General features: G+C 38.8%; 1 protein-coding gene across 13 annotated transcripts in view; it reads left to right on the top strand.

The window, feature by feature from the left end:
* The window catches only part of LOC114248693 (Thymine DNA glycosylase), a 66483-nt gene that overhangs the window by 23661 nt on the left and 19277 nt on the right, over window positions 1–23545 (top strand). For all 13 annotated transcript variants that reach the window (XM_089739853.1, XM_028182027.2, XM_028182028.2 and 10 more), the window contains exons 2-6: window positions 5418–5615; window positions 7214–7416; window positions 8945–9137; window positions 20893–21049; window positions 22817–22948. In XM_089739853.1, coding sequence (XP_089595979.1) covers window positions 5418–5615; window positions 7214–7416; window positions 8945–9137; window positions 20893–21049; window positions 22817–22948 — 883 coding nt within the window. The remainder of the gene's footprint in view (window positions 1–5417; window positions 5616–7213; window positions 7417–8944; window positions 9138–20892; window positions 21050–22816; window positions 22949–23545) is intronic.

Genomic DNA, 23545 nt, shown 5'->3' on the forward strand with positions numbered 1-23545 from the left:
TCACTTTTGTATTGGACAGTGATCAAAATGGTCACAAAGCAACTCTCTTAGTTGACCGCACCTCGCTTGATAAGCAATAACTGTGGGCGTAGGTTAACACATTCCGGTATGTTGATGCAAGCGTTGCGAAGTTTGTCGAATTGTAAACGACGACCCGAAACATTATTAAATTTTAAAAAACAATCCGTAAACAAAAAAAAACCCGTATTAAAATTTAAAAACAACGTGTCTCAAAATTATTAATAAGAAAAATATGTATGCAATAAGCATGTTTTAATATTCATGAGTTTTTTTTTAAGTTTCAATATATAACGCCATGATAATATCAATGGCTCCGTTTTTATTTTTATTAACTAATAATAAATGTATATTTTAGTTCGTCGCCGTCTACACACATTGTAGACGACGACGTGTTTGTTTATAGTCTATTTTCGGAAAACTCGTCTGGTTTTTTTTCGTAAAAAGCTTTTTTTATTATTAGTAACTAGTAATAAAAGTTTATATATAAAAAAATTAAATTCAATGTAAATTAAAAGACTGTATACAAATGTTGGAAATTTAATTATTAAGTATATCTACTCTTTTTGTTGTTGTTATGAATAGCTTAACAGTGTTGCGGGTTTGTAAAAGCTGAGTCGTTTAGTGGGTGGGCCCTAAAATCTTAGGGCCCGCGGTCTGCTCACAACACCATGCAGATCGTAGAGTCTCACATACCCCGCGCGCCCCTTTTGCGCGGGGACCTCGTAGGAGGTTCGGCCCTCTAACCGAAAAAAAAAAACAAAGCTCTAACGTAATCGAACAAGCATTACAAAACTATTAATGGCTTATAGACCAGGGTATGCCTAAATATTACGCCCTAGATTTAATAGCGTCTTTTTTTCCCTTAGGTAGGGAGAGCTTTGAGAGGCTATTACAGCGTAACCTTAACTAGTAGGTGAGCTCGCGGGGCTCAAACCTGACGACGTTGCTAACACAAACCCTAGCAAGCGACGGGTTCGACCAGCAAATTAACCCTCAGACACAGCCCACTGAGTTTCTCGCCGGATCTTCTCAGTGGGTAGCGTTTCCGATCCGGTGATAGATTCTGCGAAGCACTGTTCTTGCTAGGGCCAGTGTTAGCAACACCTCCTGGTTTGAGCCCCGAGAGCTCACCTACACCTGCACGCCAGAGTAACGCTGATATAGCCTCTCAAGGCTATCAGTATAGGTAGCCAAAAATAAACGATTCTAATATATATTTTTAGGAGAGACGACATGTCGTTAATGTAAAAGTTATTTTATTAAATCGTTCACTAATCGTTTGTCCGATCTTTATCGATTTATGGGAACATTTCAGTTCAGTGCATAAAAAGCGATTTTAGAAAGAAATGTTAGATAATAAATTTGACACTGGCTGACAGGAACGATAAATTTTCAAAAGCGCATTATTTTCCGAAACAAGTTTGTGTTCCAAATCGCGATCGTTGCAAATTGTCATCAAACATTTAAAATTCAAGCAATAAAATCCGTGAATATGTTAAATTGACTTTTATCTTTCTTAGATCACTAAACTAGTTTTTGTTTTATTCGTGTCTTTTTTTCCTGTCGCTTCGCCATATCCAACGATATCTTAGAACATTACGGTATAAGTCATTTGTGTAACGAGTGGATATATATACTTATATATTACTAAAAAATATATAATAATATATATTAATAAACCCATAAACAAAGATTACTTTGTTAGTAGCTCGATCCGCAAATTAGCTCTTTGCAGACGCCGCTTCGCTAAATGCATAATTAAAAATTTAAATAAATAGCAATCACGATAAAATTATACACAAACAGTTGACTAATAAACGACGCTCGTTTTCTTCTTCTTCTTCTTTAATATTTTATAAAATTCTAAAAGATAATCAATCTTAAAATTTGTTGAATTATCTTTGAATGTCTTTGAAAAACTTAGCTCTGTATGACTGTATATTCGGTTTTAGTCACGTGACCAAAAACGCTACCCTTAGCTCTGTATGACTGTATATTCGGTTTTAGTCACGTGACCAAAAACGCTACCCGCGCATGCAGGTTCGGTTGAAACTACCCTCTTAACCTAATTAACAGACTGATTGCTTGCGATATTTGTATATCAAAGGTGTAAATTATTGTGGAATGTTATACGTCACGTCATTCGTTCCAACGAAGCACTCCGTTATTCTCAATAGCATGTTCTCTGTTTTGAATTTTGAAACATTTTCTATTACATAATATGAACTAATGAAGTGCCGTGAAGCAGTAATGCGTTTCGGTTTGAAGGGTGGGGCAGCCGTTGTAACTATACTTGAGACCTTAGAACTTGTATCTCAAGGTAGGTGGCGCATTTACGTTGTGGATGTCTATGGGCTCCAGTAACCACTTAACACCAGGTGGGCTGTGAGCTCGTCCACCCACCTAAGCTATAAAAAAAAAAAAAAAAAATGAGACCGTGCGAGAGTGAGTGTAGTGTATTGAGAGTATAATAAAAAGGTCACGCGGGGTTCTTCCTATCGCAAATTATACGATTTACTGGCGGTAGGACCTTTTGTGCAATAAAAAAAAAAAGATCTTTTATAAATCTTATTTATTTTTTTATTGCTTAGATGGTTGGACGAGCTCACAGCCCACCTGGTGTTAAGTGGTTAGCGAAACCCATAGACATGTACAACGTAAATGCGCCACCCACCTGGAGATATAAGTTCTAAAGTCTCAAGTATAGTAACAACTTTATAATACGCTTTTATTTATATTAGCACTGTGTTACGACACGATTGTTATCTACCTACTTATTTCATTAATTCGAATAACTTTATAATATGAATATGTCGGGTTGAGCTCCTCCCGATCATCAGACGTGTCGTAGTCAATCATTTTTTAGATTAGATTCGAAATAGGAACACATTTAAATAATTGCAGCCTAGAAACGCGGTGATCTCAGAGATACGTGCGATCACAACGGTGCCTCCAAAGAGAATGCCTTCCCTCTAAAATTTCTGTCTAGTGTCTAGTCATCCAACCGTCATAGACTAACCTTTCAAATGTCGGACGTCATCAACAGATTAACTGACACTTGACGTAGGTTATTGTATATAAAGGAGTCAATAACAAGTGTACCCATAAAAAATACGATCCCAGCGCCATCTCCGATTCCACCCAGGTAATTAACCTGACGTTTCCAACCTAATAAATTAAAGCTATTTCCACTGATGCTCCGACAAATACATAACAGGTGTATCTTTAGAAGGGCACAAGGCTCTTTGCAATTTACTCTGAATTCCAAATTGGTATTGGCTTCCATTCTCTGATTGTACGAAGACACTAGTGCTCTCTGTGTCTTGTAGTATATGTGGAGAGGCAGGGCTCTGAAGAATTGTTTGGAATGACCTAGTCATCTTTACACTAGCACCGTCCGCCACTGGAGGCCAACTCATCCCTACCACTTGGAACGGCCGCGCTTATCGACAGTCCGTTTTAAGTCGTCATGATCGCTACGTAGGTACTTCGACTCTGGAACGAATTTCTGCATAGTGATAAGATGTGTAGCTCTTCCAATAAGGTTTGAAAAGAGACAGCTGTAGACATCGCCCGAACTGTTTCCCTGGTATTGTTGTCTAGGCGGTCCGCGTGTCTGCTTCAACGAAATAAAATCTATTTAAGATTATACTATGTGCAAAGTACATATTATTTAACTCTGAATAAAACCGCATTGTAAAATAAATGTCCATCTAGATTCCCTTAGACTTGTGTTATTTGATTTAAACATTCAACAGATTTGTTCGTTTCATACTCCGATTAGCCCACTGAGTTTCTCGCCGGATCTTCTCAGTGGGTCGCGTTTCCGATCCGGTGGTAGATTCTACGAAGCACTGCTCTTGCTAGGGTCAGTGTTAGCATCACTCCGGTCTGAGCCCCGCGAGCTCACCTACAAACGTTAGGGCGAAGCTGAAATAGCCTCTCAAGGCTATCAGCAAAGGTAGAACAAAAAAACCGAAGCTTACTACGCAACCTCGTAAACTCATAAATATGAACAATCGAAGATGAAAAAAAAAACAAAAAACGTTTATTGTAGTCAGCGATCGGTCAACGTAGGCAATATAAATTTTATTGCTTTACGATGTCTGGTCATTTGTTTACATTCGTACCGATCATAACAAAACAAAAAAGAATCACTCGCGGACACGGCGACAATGTAAAACAACATTACACAATAGTCCAATATTAATAGATCCCCGTTTTGTTTACTACGAGCGCCGACAACGGTAACTTATAATAATTTAAGTACAGTTTTATGAATGGATCGTCCGTCGTCCGTGTTTTGTGTTTATTGCACGACATCACGTCACACAATGACACGATCAGCTGATCTCATTTCGAAATTAACGAGCTACATTTTTATAATCGATATATTATTGTGTGACCGAACTACCGATTTTGTGTCTGCGATCAATCGATTTAATGTCCGCAATTAATTCACATACGCTACATTAATATCGAGCGTGAATATTGTTTTAACGTGGATACGTTAAAGTGATTCGAATGCTTTTAACTTTTAATGGTGATGTAATAAATTTTTATTGATGACATAATTAAAGTTTATAATATATTTTTAATGTTTCCTTTTTATTTTGGCTGCGGCGATCGCGGCTTTTTTTTAATGTTTTAGAAACGATCCGAACTTGAATTAATCAAGTGCTTACGCCCGGTCATCATTAATTTGAATGGGTCCGGTGGCCGAATCGACTGTGATTTGTTACGCGTAGGTGATTCTTTATGCTAATTACGTGAATAAATTTTTGTTTTCGATGCACTGATGTTGCCATTTACGAAACACTTAAATATTATACGCCGCATGACATTACCTCCTCTCGGATTACAGATAGATGTTGTAAAATTCGGTGCGAAGGTTGTGGGGTTATTTATTATCTTAAGTGCTTAGAAGATTCGGGTCCTCGTACGTAATACTTTCATGCTTTTTTATTCAGCTTTCATTCGATTTACGTGTGAATTACATGTGACCAAAGTGAATGTCGCCGTGTACTTTAGATTTGAGGTGGTAGTTTCATTACGAGAATGGGCCATTCGCGAATGCTAAGTTTTTACTAGTTGTTGTTATGAACGTAGGCTCTCCAATTTTAAACAGTCACCTTCGAAGTCATATTTGGGCGCCAAATTGAAAATGAGTTCGAAGGCTCAGTGAGATTGGAATGACTAACTAGCCTTCAAACCGAAATACTTGATTGCTTTGTGGCAGAAACAGAATTGACATTATAGCGTGCCGGCTTAAAACTTGCCACTCAAAATAGGAATTAGGGAGAGTTTAAAACATTAGCGTAGCTCTTCTACCTAGGTCATCGGGATCGCATAAGTTTTGTTGTATTGGCTTCGTAACATTTTCGATTATATGGCAGGGAGGAGGGCGATGATAAGCCCAAACCGCCCGAGAGCCAGGACGACGGGTACGAGACGAGTAACAGCGGCGAGGCGGCGCGCCGGAAGCCCTCCAGCGCGGAGGGTTCGCCCGCGCCGCCGGCCGAACCTTCCCCGCCGCCCGACCCGCCCTACGAACCAATGATGCGGTACCCGCAACCTGAGCCAGAACCCTACAGGTAAAACGTGTGCTCTCGATTAAAATGTCCCTTAAATTGTACCTCTCTAACTTAAAATAATATTAAATTAATTTAATTCGTAAATTGCACTTCAGTTTTTTTTTAATTGTTTTTACTTTTTTCCCAATTTGCATTCGAGCTTGTCTATCTTTGTAACGTATATTTTATGCTAAATTAACTATTAACTATGCTAATTCATTCGAATGAAACAAAATGCGCTGTCCGCACCTTTAGCTCTTGAGTAGCATTTATTCCCGTACCAGTTCGGGCTGTTTTGTCTCGTTTTTATCATGTTAGATAGAATGAGATGAATGATCCGTCAAATTTCCGTCAGTTTGCGGGATCTAGTACAAAATGTAAGCCTCTGTAACGAACTAAATAAAAATAACCCTAATATCAATGCAGACAAAGCGCTTTTCACTTGGCTTCCGAAATGGAACTAATACAGGGAAATCCTGGGGAGAAGTTAGCCGAGTCATTTTGCACTGGAGAATAAGTACGGAAAGTGAACGCTGTTGATGCGACTTGCACTGTCTGGCAGAAGTAGGAACTATGCACCACATATTTCTTAGATGCGATGGCCTAAAAAGGATAACTTCAATACGAATGTAAGCGTTGTTTGGAGATGCAGACTAAAAGGTTGGAGAATGGCACAAAAGTTCTCAAGGGTTTTTTGGTCTTCCTATATGCCAGTAGCCTCGAGAGCTATTCAGGTTTCACCATGACTGGTGGGCGAGCTCATGGGGCCCTGCCTGGGAGAGCTTGCTAACATCTGTCCTAGCAAGAGCACCGCTTCGCTGAATCTCGACCCACTGAGAAGATCCGGTGACAAGGGTCGAAATGTCAAGCAAATATATACCCAGCCTCTCGTTCAGATAAGATAAGCTCCAGTCCTCACTCCAGATCGTTCACCTGTCTGTTTCAAAGTATAAGCATAATAATGGCATGGATTACATAAATAATAATAATAATAATATGGTGTTGGGCATGCTGCAATTTTGACTCGTATAAGGAACGCCAAAGTGTGTTCTTGATTTTGTGATTCACGCAGCAAAGTCGTTGCACTTTCGACTTTGCTTTTCTCAAAGATAGTGCTTTAAATCGATGCGTGAGATAAAGTAATTGTTTCGAAATAAATACAAGTGGTTCATTATTGACTGTGGTGTGTGGTGTCGTAAAAAGCAACAAACACATTTGAGTTTTTTTTTATTTATTTTTTGCTGGCAGCCTTGAGAGGCTATGTCAGCGTAACCGAACCAGTAGTGAGCTCACAAAGCTCAAACCTAAAGACGTTGCTAACACTAACAAGAGCAGTGCTTCACAGAATCTACTACCGCATCGGAAACGCGACCCATTGAGAAGATCCGGCGTGGAACTTAGCGGGTAGTGTCTGTGGGTTAATTTACTTGCCGAGCCCTACGTCTCGAGCGACGGGTTCGACGAGAGCGATGACCGGCACATTTGAGAATTCGACATTGTCGACTTCTCTAAGCACTTAACACCGGGTGGCACGTGTACTCGTTCACCCGTCTAAGCTATGAAATATGTATAAATGAATGATAGTAGAAAACGTATTTACCCAAGCATAACGTCCACAGGCACTTCGAGCAGCCAGCTCCGCCCCTGGCCCAGCCTGAGCCGCAATACTTCCCCTTCCCTAAATACAACGAGCCCTATTCGTTCAAACGTGATGACATGCCGTACGACATGAGCCAGCACCACCAAGCCCATCAGCACCAGCCCCACCAGCCGCATCCCCAGTACGCGCCACCGCAAAAACGCGACGACGATATTTATAATGGTAAGTCTGTTACTACTTATACAGTGTATTTAAATAAATTTTGTAATAAAATTGCCATCTAGAAATTTCGACAGGTTCATAGTTTGTGAATAGCATAATGATAAAAGAAATTGTATATGATAGAAGAGTATGGAAGGAGGAAACATGTTGCGCCGACCCCAGGTAACTGTGAGAAGGGCAGGATAATGATGATCGTTTGTGAATAGCAAATTAATAATCTAAATATAATATTTGATGAATACCATTCTTTAATAATAATAATAATAATAAAATATTTAGACCTGGCCCACGAGACTACCGCCATGTGGCATGTTGATTCAACCATCATTGTTCCAATAGTTGTATCGGTACACGGCTTGATAGCGAAAGCGGTAGGCAGCGACTTGGCTCTGCCCCTTGCATTGCTGAAGTCCATGGGCGACGGTAACCACTCACCATCAGGTGGGCCGCATACCCGTCTGCCTACAAAGGCAAGAAAAAAACAAAAACAAAAAGTTTCGATCAACATCTTAAGAAACTTTCGTTATCCAGCTGGGTTAAGGGCCTAATACAGAAAGCAGTTATCCTCGATACTGCACGCATTGTGAGGAGGTTTCTCACTCTGGAGTCCTAACCACTGGTGGCTTGTGTCGTAGACACCGCCATCAGCGGCAATCTATTGTTATGTAGTATTTTTTAAAAATTGTATATTTAATATCTTTTTAAAAAAATATTATGTAATTAATAAGATTTTAAATAAATATAAATAAATAATAATAATAATAATACTGGTGGTAGGACCTCTTGTGAGTCCGCGCGGGTGGGTACCATCACCCTGCCTATTTCTGCCGTGAAGCAGTAATGCGTTTCGGTTTGAAGGGTGGGGCAGCCGTTGTAACTATACGTGAGACCTTAGAACTTATATCTCAAGGTGGGTGGCGCATTTACGTTGTGGATGTCTATGGGTTCCAGTTACCACTTAACACCAGGTGGGCTGTGAGCTCGTCCACCCATCTAAGCAATAAAAAAAAACCTAATTCTCCCAATCCTAATCCACCTAGATTAGCTCACAGCGAACCGAATCGCATTACTGCTTAACTGCTGAAACAGGCAGCAGGGTGATGTTATCTACCCATGCGGACGCGCAAGAGGTCCTGTCACCTGTAATTACGCAAATTATAATTTTGCGGATTCGAGTTTTATTACACGATGTTATTCCTTCACCGTGGAAGTCAATCGTGAACATTTGTCGAGTACGTATTTCATTAGAAAAATTGGTACCCGCCTGGGATTCGAACGGAAGTGATACTACAATACAATAATGATGTTATATGAGTAGGTTATGCCTCCAAACTGTCCTGACAATTTCTACCGCAGTCATATATCTCGGTTTGAAGGATAGATAGGAGGGTCGTTATTACAATATAATTAAGACTTCTAACTCAAGCCTTAATGCGGCCCTGTTGCTTGGCTGTAAATATCTTCAGGTGTATTTATTTAAGTGCATAGTGTATGTAACAAAAAGATAAAAACTATGTTAAACGAACAGGCATCAAGAGAGAGTGCGAAGATCCGTACTCGTTCGTCGAAGAAGAAACGATGTGCGCGATGCTCCAGCAACCCCAGCATCACCTGCAACAGATGCATCCTGATCACCATCCGCACATGATGCACCCCCAGCAAATGCTGCTCAACCAGCCCAAGAAGAGAGGCAGAAAGAAGAAGATTAAAGACGAGAATGGGTGAGTCGTGCTTTTTATTAGAGTTTATTAGCGTACAAGTTAGGGTCAGAGATTCGCATCTGATAATTGATCAGGGAGATGGCCGAACTACGATGACTTATAGTCCCTTCTGAATTACTACTGTTAGTAGCTTCTATCACTAGTGCCAAAGGTTATTTCAATTATAGCAGCAAATACCAGTAAAACATCGGTTTCTAATTTTGCGGTTTGTGGAGACAGCAACAGAATCTATATATTAATACATGAAGCAAACAACTTTGAACCCCTTTTTACGAAAATTGCGCGGACGGAGAAGTATGAAATTTCCCACACTTATGGAAAATATGGAGAAGGAGTGCAGAATATTTTTTTTTAAATTATGCATAAAAAATACATTAAATCAAAAATAAAAACATTACACACACTACCATGTATTTGATACACCCGCATGCATACTATTTGTTTATTGTCAAACTTTTCTTACTAGAGGTCCCGTAGTAGTCGAAATTCGACTATAATTAATTGGAATTGTAAGTTTGTACTCTATTATGATTGTATTTTATACTTCTACAATCACAAATTTCGCCAAGACTACAGTATAAAAAATATTAACAAAGACAAACAATATTTAATCTATTCTCAATTTGACAACAGACGTCAAGAACAAAAGTTTGACAATAAATAGTATGCATGCGTGTGTTCGTCAAATACATGGTATGTAGTGTGTGTAATGTTTTCTTTGTTGATTTACTGTATCTTTTATGCATTATTTTAAAAAAATATTAGCATTGTGCTCTTCTTCTCTGTATTCTCTATAAGTGTGGAAAATTTCATACTCCTCCGTCCGCGCAATTTTCGTAAAAAGGGATACAAAGTTTTTGCTTCGCGTATTAATATATAGATTGCTTATAGTCTGTGGGCAAATTGAGAATAGAATAAATATTGTTTGTCTTTATTAATATTTGTTATAGTGTACTCTTGGCGACATCTGTGGTGATTATAGAACTATAATAGTCTTTGACAATAGAATCATAATAGTGTACGAACTTATAATTTCAACTCGTTATGTATAAATTTTCGTTTCCCCTAATGCGATATTCAAAAACCTCGAATGCACCCAGTATTGGTAATTAAGGTTATTAATAATGAACGAATACCTACTGAACCATATCAGCGTCGATCATGTTTAGTGTCGAGTCGAAAGACATCGCGATGATCATTCCCAGCTAAAACTTTAGCTAATGAGGCCGCACAATGTTTTGAAGCGGCAATTCGTATTAATACAAACAACATCGAAACTTTGCAATGAATGAAAACGTACGTAACAATAAAGATTTATACGAAACTCAAACAAAACCCGAGCGAGCCAGTTTCGTTCATTCACAAAACGATAATAAATTCACTTTTACACCGACCCCGGTAAAATCATTCAGAGTTCTGTTTATAAACAAATCATCTGATACACATTTCGTGTCATCGTTATCTCAAATAAAATTGGACGCGTATCTAACCGGCTTAAATTATTATGTCATAATAAAATTATGAATATTATTGTTGGTCCGCGTTCTAATGAATGTCTTTTTTTTTTTTAATAAGAAATTATATTCGAGTGATTTATGAGAATTGGCTTTCATTTCTTTGAACGATTAATGAAACTGTATTGAAATGAAGCTAGCGAATTTTGTTATTTTTCTAAGCATATTAAACTGGGTTAATTTGGCATCACTACTTCTACTGCAACTTTTCTATTTAACCCACCTTCTTTGGATGGACCTCGAATATTCTAGTAGTAGTCACTGTATTTTTTGTCGTATTTGTAGTTTTTTGTACAATATACTGTCTTTTTTTATAAATAACGAATAACTGGTAACCTAGAAGCCTTTCCAGCTTCAATAGGTCAGAATAAGCTCATCTATTCACATACAATAAAGAAGATATGTACACAGTTTACGCATTTGAAATGAAGAAAACCACTGAATTTCTCGGCGGATTTTCTAGGTGGGTCGCGATTCCGATCCGGTGGTAGATTCTGCGAAGCACTGTTCTAGCTAGGGCCAGTGATAGCAAACTCTGAGTTTGAGCCTGTGAGCTCACTTACCGATCCGCGAGTAGTTGGAATAGCCCCTTAAGTTACCAACGATTAGCTAGGGAAAAAGGAGAAACTTTCAAAACCATTCTGTCTCGTTCTCTCGCAAGCTAAAGCAAGGCGGCTCTCCACCTGCGATGCGGCCTCCAAGGCATAGTCTGGAAAAGCTTCCCATTCTTGATCAAATGGAGCGGAAACGATCCAAAAGCAGGGAACCAACAAGACTGTCGGACATTGTAAAGAAGACAGTTGGAGGCAGCATCTGCGTCACTTCGACAAAGCGGCACGACACGAGAACCCTCTCATCGTGGCCGCCGGTAACTACATTCCCGATCCTGCGGACAGAATGGAAAGCAGTCGACGTCGTCCAAAACACGTCATTTCGGATCCTCCTGTTCCACTAACGGTGCTTTTAGGTATCTCAAGCACCGGCCGTCGTTCTCGTCGAACCCGTCGCTTGCGACGAAGGGCTCGACGAGTAAATTAACCGGGCAGACACAGTCCACTGAGTTTCTCGCCGGTTCTTCTCAGTGGGTCGCGTTTCCGATCCGATGGTAGATTCTGCGAAGCACGGCTCTTGTTAGGGCTCGTGTTAGCAACGTCGTCAGGTTCGAGCCCCGTAAGCTCACCTACTAATTAAGTTTACGCTGAAATAGCCTCTCAAGGCTCAGCTCAGCTTAGGTAGGAAAAAAAAGGCAGCATCCATCAGGCTGTCCGGTCCACCTTGCAACGGACCGATGTTCCTAGATGGACTAACATACGTGTGGTCGCGATCCTCAGTAATGAGGGAATGACCAAGAAGAAGATTAATTTTTGGGCTGAGGGGCTTAACCTTCACAAGAATTAATTACTCATTCTCGCGTAGGCTAAATTATAAGCATGTCTTATGTTTGCCCAATGTTATCTTTGTCTTTTCTTTTCATCGAGTTTCAATTCATAACGGTTTTAAAGTTTTCCCTTAAAAACATGAAGTTATCATTATGTTGTGTTGCTGTTCCGCACTACATCGATGTATTGTTCGCAATTTCTATAATTCCGATTGAGAATAATGATCACAGTTCATCTTGATCTATAAAAAAAAGTTAATAACGGTACTAAACGATGTAAGTATAATTTTCTCTTAAAAAATTCCGACATAGAACTGGAATTTAGATTAATTTTACCGAATAAACCACTTAAATCTAAGATGCATTCCTAGTCCGATATAGCGTTTAAGATAATATTTATAAATGATATTATTAACAACCTCGCCAAGTTTATGTGCCACATTCTAGCACGGCATTCGAATTAATTTCAAATTAAAATATTCTGCATGGTATATAATATATCTAAAAATACTTAAAATAGAAAGAAAAAAAAAAACGTTATGGAGTCGGACCGTGGTTTTTTGCTTATAGCTAATATAATCACTGTCGTCATGTCAATAATGCCCCAGTATTTTTGAAGCTGTGTTTTTTTACATTCAAAATTAACTTGGGCTTTTTGGCCTTACTTCAGATTGTCTGTGGGATTTTGACTTTGGTCCCCAATCAATGTACCACCGTTGAGATATAATGTCATCTCACGGTGTCTTTACGGGTTCAAAGTCAAAATGGTAATATGTAGTATCTATTTATTTACGTTTACGAACCCAATTAACAATTGACAAGCTTAAAAAGCTCCCTAGTTCCGAGAATTAATCCCCCAACTTTTCATTTCAGTTTAATGTTTACGAATCATTATTGCGTACCGTTTTTTTTTTTGGAATACGTCCAAAGAAAAAATTGCTGCGACATACGTACCTATCTACAGATTGACACGAGGAAATAGGAGGTCCCTTATTTGTGATTCGACTATGGCAATCTTAAAATGGGACGACGTTATATCATTTTTAACAGTTCTAATATTTCGGAATTAGTTTATTTTAATTCCATATTTAAACATCTGATGATAAATCCAGAGCCCATTGATATCATAATGTGAATTTGGGCACCTGCCTTAATTGTATGAGTACAAGGGTTGTCCCACCCTTGAAACCGTAACGCATGTCTGATTCGCTTCAGAATTTGGCATCATGCTAATGCGCCCTAACAATTGTAAATGACAGTCGATAATTTCAGTTTGCTGATATATAATGCCCATTCTCCTGTTCCTCTGTCGCCTTTTACGACATCCACGGGGTGAAAGGAATAGGCCAGAATATCATAAATCCTTATTAGTATTTTACGGACGCAATATTTCATTTTTACAATATAAGTTTTTACTGGCGGTAGGACCTCTTGTGAGTCTGCACGGGTATTTACCACCACCCTGCCTATTTCTGCTGTGAAGCAGTAATGCGTTTCAGTTCGAAGGGTGGGGCAACCATTGTAACTATACTGAGACCTTAGAACTCATATCTCAAGGTGGGTGGCGGCATTTGCGTTGTAGATGTCTATGGGCTTTGGTAACCACTTAACACCAGGTGGACTGTGAGCTCGTCCACCCATAACATTGCTCAGATGGCTGGCCGAGCTCTTGACTGACCTGGTATGAAGTGGTTACCGGAGCCCATAGACGTAAATGCCCCCACACTCACCTTGAGATATGAGTTCCAAGTCTTAGTTTTGTAGTACAACAGCTGCCCTGCCCTTCAAACCGAAACGCATTGCTGCTTTACGACAGAAATAGGCAGAGTGTTGGTACCTACCTGGGCGGACTGAAGACGTTCTACCATCAGTAATTACGCAAATTATAAATTTGCGGGTTTGATTTTTATTACACGATGCTATACAATAACCGTGGAAGTCGATTGTGTACATTAGAAAAATTGGTACTTGCCTGCTGGATTCGAACACCGGTGCTAAACACGAAAGCACCTGAAGTCTTATCCTTTAGGCCACGACGACTTCAAAATATATTCGAATGGCGTAATAGAAAACTTTACTGGCCTCACCTGAAAAACTATAAACAGATAATTATAGCACACTAGTTAGGCTCGCTATATGAGCGACTCGTGTTCCCGTGTGACGTCACGGTGCAGTATGGTGCGTGGTGTGGTGACACAATTAGTACGCCGGCCGGTGACCCCGCAGCGAAATTAGCGTTCCGTCCGACTCTCCACCGACCCACTTGCGCTGAACTAGTGACACGCCCGCACCGAACCCGACACACGCTAAATACAAAAAAAAAAACTTTAATAAGAGTAGCAATAAAGTTGTTTTTATTGTTCACCTGAACTTAGGCGGTGCGGTGGTCGTACGTAACCCATTGACATTCAAGATGAATGTTAGTGCGCGTTGCGTTTACAGGCAAATGTCGTTTTAACCATTAAAAGCAACTATCCGTATTCTTCAAATTGAAACATCGCAACACACTTATGGCTCTAGTACAGCGGTCAGCGAACTTTTTTTATTATTACCCCAAAATATTTTTGTGTAAGTTGATATTACGCCATGGCGAAGAACCAAAAAAGACGAAATCGCTTCTTTTTAGCATCTTTCATATTATAGCCTCCATGATAATTTTAAATCACAACGAACCTACAGAAGTTTCATTTCAATATATACTTTTTACTCACAAAAGTTTCATTTTTACCCCCCAAAATTTCATTTTATCCCATTTGTGGTAATTTACCCCGGTTGCCCGACCGACCGCTGCTTTAGTATAACTAACTTAACTTTTCAGTTATATAATCTTACATTGTCACTATTTTTAAAATAATTTGAACACATTGTTAAATTCGATAGAAAATCATATTAGTTTTTCGAAATGACAGATACAAAATTATTTCCTTCTAAAAATATAGCAAGTGACAAAAAAAAATTAAATATGTCATGGCGCCGCCAAAACTCCCAACTCATTCAACAGCCCATCACGAACTGCGCAGTTAATATTAAAGTTAATGTTACGATGATGAAGAAAAAAAAAACATAAAACCCGAATCGAGAACCGGACCTCGTTCCACGTCTTGGATGTTAAAGCTGAGATCTTAGATCTCTAGTCTCAAGGTAGGTGGCGGCATTTACGTTGTAGATGTCTATGGGATCTGGTAATCACTTAATACCAGGTGGGCCGCGAGGTTGTCCTCCCTACTAAACAATAAATAAAAAGTTAAGCGAATACCGGAACTCAAAGACCTTATGAACGCTGTCGCCCATTTCTAGACGATTTTTTTTTTATTTCCGTGTGGACAGACGAGCACACGGCCCACCTGATAGTGAGTGGTTACCGTCACTAATGGACGTCAGCAATGCCAGGGGCAGAGCCAAACCGCAGCCTACCGTTTAATCATCTAGTGTCCATAACGTTTTCCAACAGCAGTTGCATTTTTCGAACCGGTAATTATATCTACTTCGCGGCAGAAATAGGCGGGCCGGCTAAGTGGTGGTACTTAAGTAGTAAGAACGATTCTAGTCAAAACGGTACGGAGATTATGTTAACGGACGACGTTCGAATTACATACCCTGACCAGTCGTCCGGGCAATATACAGCCGCCACCGGCCAAAACACGTCATTTGGAATCTTCCCGATCCACTTTCAACGCTTTTAGGCCCCTCAAGCACCGGTCACCGTCCTCGTCGAATGCGACGTGCAACTTAACGTAGACACAATCCTCTAGGAACACGACCCTTCTCAACAGATATTCACAGTAGATCGCGATTTCGATCCGGTAGTAGATTCAGGGAAGCTCTATTCTTACTAGGGATAATGTTAGCAAGTCCTTGTGAAGTTTTTGTGAATACAAAACGCCTCCGATGGGTGGATAGTCAACATGTGGACTCAAGTGACATTCCTGTGTGACCTCGAACACAAGTTGACTCTCCTAACTAGTGTGAAATTATTTCATGGTTATCTATAACGGCCGTCTGGTGTAGTGGTAAGTAACATGGTCACTACACAAGGGGGTCACTTCGAATCCCGCAAGGGAAGATATTTGTATGATAAATATAAAATGCCTTTTCCAGGGCTATGTATGTGTATTATAAAAATCTTACATTTATTTCCGTTATCTGGTACCTGTAACACAATACGAACTTAGCACGGGACCAGTTAACGTGGCTTGATTGTTAGTAAATATTTATTTATTTATTATTTTATCTATGGTGGTGTGTACTGTCCTACGGGAACCTCATCGGAGCTGTTAATAAAACAATAAATATATTTACACGTTTGTTCGTGTCAGCGATCGCGGTGGATTGCTGCACGTTAATCACTGACTAACATATTATTATATGGCTTATTACTAAAACTACCTAGTAAGCTAAGTGGGGCGGCGTATCATTCCCCTACAATAGTATAAAATGTTGAAATGAAATTATCTTTAGCGCGATTCAGGTTTTTTTTTAAATCATCATCAACCAGAATAGATCTCGGCCTAATCAAAGCCCATAGACACCAATGCTATTTAAATGCATGTGGAGAAATTCGGGTCGAGTCTCCTCTCGACTAACTTGTATTGGAATACTGGTGTACTCTTACTGGTGGTAGGACCTCTTGTGAGTTCGCGCGGGTAGGTACCACCACCCTGCCTATTTCTGCCATAAAGCAGTAATGCGTTTCGGTTTGAAGGGAGGGGCAGCCGTTCTAACTATACTGAGATCTTAGAACTGATATCTCAAGGTGGGTAGCGCATTTACGTCGAAGATGTCTATGAGCTCCAGTAACCACTTAACACCAGGTGGGCTGTGAGCTCGTCTCGTGAACCCATCTAAGCAATAAAAAAAAAGTACTTTAAACTAGAAAGGGCGATTTTTTCGCACCAAAATTTTGGCTAATGTTGATCCGTTAGAAGTTTTATCGGGATTGGCTAAGTGGTAACGTTCATTGCATTTACGGTGAAATTATGAAAACAGTTGCAACACTAAAGCAATTCACCGTTTCTCCGATGACGGAGTCGTTTCGAGCCGAGAAACTATCTCTCGGGTCCTTATTACCTTGTGCTTCTGAGGACATCTATATATTAAATACGTGAACCAAACATTTTGTACCCCTTTTTACGAAAGTTGCGCGGACGGAGGAGTATGAAATTTCCCACACTTATAGAGAATATAGAGAAGGAGTGCAGAATGTAAATTTTTTTTTTTAAATTATGCATAAAAAAATATTACACTACACACACTACCATGTATTAATTATTAATACATGGTACTATTGTACAGTCAAACCTGGATAAGCGAGAGTTCAAGGCAGCACAATCTCATTCTCGCTTATAGAGATTTCTCACTAACCCGAGTTTCTCGCTAATGCTCCCTCTGAATTTCGATTCGCGATTTTCCGCATTCAAATGCATTCAATATTTTAAGTTTATGACTTTAATGACAGTACTTTAATTTTCTGTTTTTACATGATGCAGAACAGAACTTTCCTTCGCAATTGATTAACGATAAACTGAGTAAGTCCGACAAACAGGACGGTACACAGGCACACGTGTCCGTTCGAAAATAATGCGATAAAAGAATACGATAAAATAACAACGTTATTTAGTTCCACGAAATAGAATAGGTTAAATATTCACGAGAAAACAATACAAAAACAATGATAGGAAGTTCCACGAAAGTTAAAAATGAGTCATAAAATAGCAGATGTTAAATTTGTAATTTGTTTTGTCATTTGTTCCTCCTAAATAATATAAATAAATAAATAAAGCTCGGCTGTCGCTTATAGAGGTATATATAGGATAGGTAGCATTCTCACTTACGGAGGTCCATGAGGAAAAACGACTCTCTCTTACAGAGGTTTCTGTTTCTCGCTAATAGAGGTTTTGGGAGCTTAAAATGACGGGTCCTTGCTATTACTCTCACTTATAGAGTTTTCTTACTTATCCAGTTCTCACTTACCCAGGTTTGACTGTATTTATTTATATTATTTATGTATGTATTTATTTATATTATTATTACTTACTTATTACAGTGTGTGTTGTGTAATGTTTTTATATCTCAAGGTGGGTGGCGCATTTACATTGTAGATGTCTATATGGGATCCAGTAACCACTTAATACCAGGTGGGCTGTGAGGTCGTTCACCCATCTAAGGAATAAATAAAAAAATGTATTTGACACATACACGCATGTATACTATTTATTTATTGTCAAACTTTTCTTACTACTTATATTATAGTCTGTGGTCAAATTGAGAATAAATTAAATATTGTTTGTCATTATTAATATTTGTCTAAAGTGGAGTCTAGGCGAAATCTGTGATTATAGCAGTATAATAGTCTTTGACAATAGAATCATAATAGTGTACAAATTTATAATTTCAATTAATTATAGTCGAATTTCGAGTACCGCGGGACCACTAGCATGTATAGAAACGCCCCGTTGTTGGTAATCGTTATATTTTATTTTTATTTCCATAGAACTCTCTTAGTTCCTTTTTTTTGGTAAATTTACACCGCATAGTATCAATATTTTTGTGCGTTACATAACCCACGTATGACGACAGTGTATTATATTTAATGTGAATTGAAACATTTAACGATTTATTTGCTATTTGTTTCAATGGGTGAACGATCTCACGGCCCCAATTGTGTTAAGGGGTTATCGAAGCCCATAGACATCGCCACATAAATGCCACCACCCACCTCGAGATATGAGGTGTTAGTCTCAACTGTATAGTATAACGGCTGTCCCAACTACATAGTAATATAAAATGTAAATCATTGATATTTCACAAGAATGGTGATTTAATGTTTGTCTTAACTCAATTAAGATAACTTTTAATTAATTTTTTGCTTGTTTTGTTTCTAGTATCTGCTTGCTTATTCAGTTTTTCTAAACTCAACAATGTTCATCGAGATTTTTTCTAATTCCTGGCATAGAAACGGAACCGTGTCGAAAATCCTAACAAATTAAAGCCGTGTTTATGCTATCGTCGATTCTGGATGAAATGAAAAGAAAGAAAAAAAACAGAAAAAATTAAGAAAAAAAACCGCACTATCAACAACGCTAATTGCGTGCGAAACTCGTGCGCGGCGGCGCCGCTGCGTGCGCACAAACGGGCCCGTTCGTGTGTGTTTACGTCGCCGGGATATTTCTGTACCGGAACCGAACCGTCGCGCTATCGCCAGCCAAAAATCCCGACCGTATAATCGGATCAAGGTGGCAGCAAAGCACACAATTTCGAATATTCATTCTAGGCTTCATGTTTTTTCTCTCGGCTAATTGAACGTTCTAATGTTTTGAGGGAAAACGTGTTTTTTTTAGTTTTTTTTTTAAACAATCTGTTTTTGAACCCCGGTTAGATGTGGTAAAGGCGGATATATAGGAGAATAATCTCGCCCAGAAAGATGCCGAAGACCGGACAAAGTGGAAGAGTTTAAGCTGGAAAGCTTACCCTGGCACTATACAGGGAAAACGTTAGGAAGAAGAACAATAATCTGTTTCGTAAATCGCCGACTGATGTAGACATAAACGTTTTCTTCTCACGAATCGGCTCGATGTCCTCTCAGTTAAACTATAGATTCTAATGTCGCCGATATATTTATCGTCATCGTATCTTTCAACGAAAAAACTACATATATTCCCCTGTCGTGTGTTTTCCAACTTAATGCGGACCAAACTTGATTTATTTTCATATAACAAAAACAACTCATAAATATATAAGGAAATCAAATGAACAAAACACAATTATTTCCATCATTTCAAAGTGTTCTTTTTACACGTCCTTGTGCGGTTCTCATAGCGCATTGAATTTAAATTGACATTAATTAGTTTAGCATATTTATTAAACTATTATGATTTTTTTTTCACATCACTTACACGAAATGAATGAGTAATTTATTCCGAACGTTTGCGAAGACGATAACGTTTTTAATGCCCCCTAAAATATAATTAAAATCGTTCTTAACAATGAAGCAATTGACGTTAAATTAATGGAATATTACCATCTTAATTCTTGGGATCTTTCTGTCTAATCGAATCCCTAATCTTGCATTGTAAATACTTCATGAAATTAAAAATGTTTAGTATAAAAATATAATAGCTATTATAAAATACAATACATCCCATAGACACAACCTACTGAGTTTTTGGCCTGATCTTCTCAGCACTGCTCTTGCTAGGGTTAGTGTTAGAAAATTCTCTCAGGTTGAGCTCGTGAGCTCGCCTACCTGTCCAAGCGTAGCTGCCTAAGCTACCAGCTAATAGGTAGGGAATAAAATTAATACAACTGAAACTTCAACTTGATGCCTTCAAGTCCGTGACGGTCTTCACTAAGAGTTCTAATCTCTTAATGCCAAGCGACCCCACGATCCGTCAACTCTACCCATCTAATGCAATACAAAATAAAACAGAAGCGACTTTGTTAATTAAATAAATATACTTAAAAAATCCCTTATTTCATTACTGGTGGTAGGGCGTCTTGTGAGTCCGCTCGGGTAGGTACCACCGCCCTGCCTATTTCGGCCGAGAAGCAGTAATGCGTTTCGGTTTGAAGGGCGGGGCAGCCGTTGTAACTATACTGAGACCTTAGAACTTATATATCAAGCTGGGTGGCGCATTTACGTTGTAAATGTCTAAAGGCTCCAGTAACCACTTAACAACCAGCTGGGCTGTGAACTCGTCCACCCATCTAAGCAATAAAATACTTTTTTTGTCAGCATATCCACAATGTTCGAACATATTTGAATGTTGCTTTATGTTGACAGGGTAACGCTTAGAATTCGTCTTTATTTAATAATTTTCATTGTGCATTTGGACTCTCAATCTCACTGTCCGATATCTTCGCGCAGTATGGAGATTAAAGTGGAGCCGGGCATGGAAGGCGCATTAGTTCCTCGTCCGGTGAAAGAACGGAAGAAACACGATCGCTTCAACGGAATGAGCGAAGAGGAAGTCTCGAGACGAACGCTGCCGGATCACCTCGCCGAGAACTTAGACATCATCATTGTGAGTACGATCGGAACTTCAATATTAAATAATACCTTTATTTACGTTACAGGGTAGGGACACTACGTTCAGTCGTAGCGGTAGGCAGCGGCTTGGCTCTGCCCCCGGCATTGCTGAAGTCCATGGGCGACGGTAACCACTCACCATTAGGTGGGCCGTATGCTCGTCTGCCTACAAGGGCGATAAAAAGAAGTACAATAAATTACGTCAAAAGCATGCTACGTGTTTTTATTACTTTACAATACGACCTATATCATGTAAGAGTTCAATGTTAGTCAGAATATATGAGGTCGTCAACGCAATAATGGCCTAACCCACAATTTTTCATATTCATGCTTATAATTATGTATATTGCAATTTATTTAAAATATAATAAATTTTGATGCAAAACCGGCCTATCCATAGTTTTACCCATAGATAACAGAGATGGTTTAGTAAACATTATTTTTGCGCGTATTGTTTTTTGCTTACTCTAAATTCAAATTCATGAAAACTTAAACCTCATTGCTTCATAATAACTATGGTTAGCTTAGGCCATTTTTGCGCTGACGGCCTCATATAACAATTTATCAGTTTTTATTTATTTTCATCTGTGAAGATTTTATTGTAAAACAGCGTTCGCTCAGCAATCAAACTTCGACCGTAACTGGTTTAGTTTTAGATTCATTTTTAAGAACTTCATTTTATGTTTTCTGTTGTTTTTTGGCATTTTGAAGGAAAAAAATAAAATAATTTCATTCTTTCATCGATAATAATAAAGCTCGTATGTTATATCTACAAAGTAAATAACAAAAATCGGAATTCAAAATTGATTTAACTTGTATTTTCGTGTTTTTTTTTTTATTGTAGTATTTATTGTTATTTACGATGCTTCGAATACTTTACATTTTTCGTTGTCACTGACGACGATTAACTGATAGTAGTGTTAGTATATAGTATTAGTATGTATGGACCGTTTATTTTGAAAGTGGTGTAAGTCCATTTTCTTTTTGGAACGAAGTTCCTTATCGCGCGTTGTGAAAGGGGGCTAGACGCAAAAAATTCTTACGAAAAGTTGTCACGACACTTTTTAGATCCGTCATTCTGACCAATCAACGTGTAGGCGCTTATCGCGTGAAATTGCTCGTATCCGATTGGTCCGCGTAATGAGTACAGTTTCTCGAAATAGCGTTTCAACAATACTAATTTAGTTCATAGTATTGTTTTTTTCTGCTTCATAATGCCGTAATTTATTATTATAACTTAAAAAAAATTACAATTCCTTCACTAATTAATCGAAAGGAACTTCGTTCCATCCGGGTGTCCCTTGACACCCTTTTTTTTTCGAGAAAATTAAAGGTTACTATATTTGTTGATTTAAAAATACAGGCAAATCATATGAGGTCTGGCTATGCCACCTACCTCTGTCAATTGGACTTACACCACTTTCATAATCGATGGTTATGCAATTTCATTTACCGACCGATTTTAAAGGATTTTTTTGAGAAATTAAACACGGACTACATAGTTATATATAAAAAAATTACGTTAAATTAAGCATGAATTACGTGATAGCTCATTTTTCTCAAAACTGGACTTACACCACTTTCAAAATAAACGGTCCGTATATATGTATTACTTATAATAGTATTTTTATTTGTGTCTGCAAGTCGCGAAAACCCAAGGCGTTACTATAAAGAAAATGAGTTAGCAACCTTGTGGTACTAAAATATTTTTTCGTTTCCTTGTATGTATGTAATGCGAAATCTTTTTTTATTTTATTCGCAGATCGGCATAAACCCTGGCTTATTCGCCGCTTACAAAGGCCATCACTACGCGGGCCCCGGGAACCACTTTTGGAAGTGCCTGTATCTATCCGGCCTCACGAGGGAACAGATGAGCGCCGATGAAGATTATAAGGTATATTTTCACATCATATTTTAAAAATGTCATCTTTACTTACACACAGACAGGTAACCTTTCTCAAGGTATATATATATATAAAAGAGAATATATATGTGTATGTGTATGTTCGTGATAAGAAACTTTGCGCCCATATAAAGGGTGACATGACCACTTGGACGAATATAGTGGTGCTTTTAGGACTCTCAAGCACCGGTCACCGTCCGCGCCGAACCCGTCGCTTGCGACGAAGGGCTCGGCGAGTAAATTAACCCACAGACACAGTCCACTGAGTTTCTCGCCGGATCTTCTCAGTGGGTCGCCATTCCGGTCCAGTGGTATTCTGCGAAGCACTACTCTTGCTAGGGCTAGTTTAGCAAAATTCTCTCAGGTTGAGCCCGTGAGCTCACCTACCCGTCCGGCGTAGCTGAAATAGCCTCTTAGGCTATCAGCGAATTGGTAAGGAAAAAAACACATATAGCCTATAGCACCTTAATGCCGGATAGGTGGCGTTAGTGGCAATGATTTTGCTTTTGAACCATAGGTCGAATTGATGTGAAATTTCGTAAATAATATGCATATCGTAGCACTGGAACACCAAATAATTCGGTTTCT

The sequence above is a fragment of the Bombyx mandarina genome, chromosome A1 (assembly GCF_030267445.1).
Source record: "Bombyx mandarina strain Sakado chromosome A1, ASM3026744v2".
Classification (NCBI taxonomy): domain Eukaryota; kingdom Metazoa; phylum Arthropoda; class Insecta; order Lepidoptera; family Bombycidae; genus Bombyx; species Bombyx mandarina.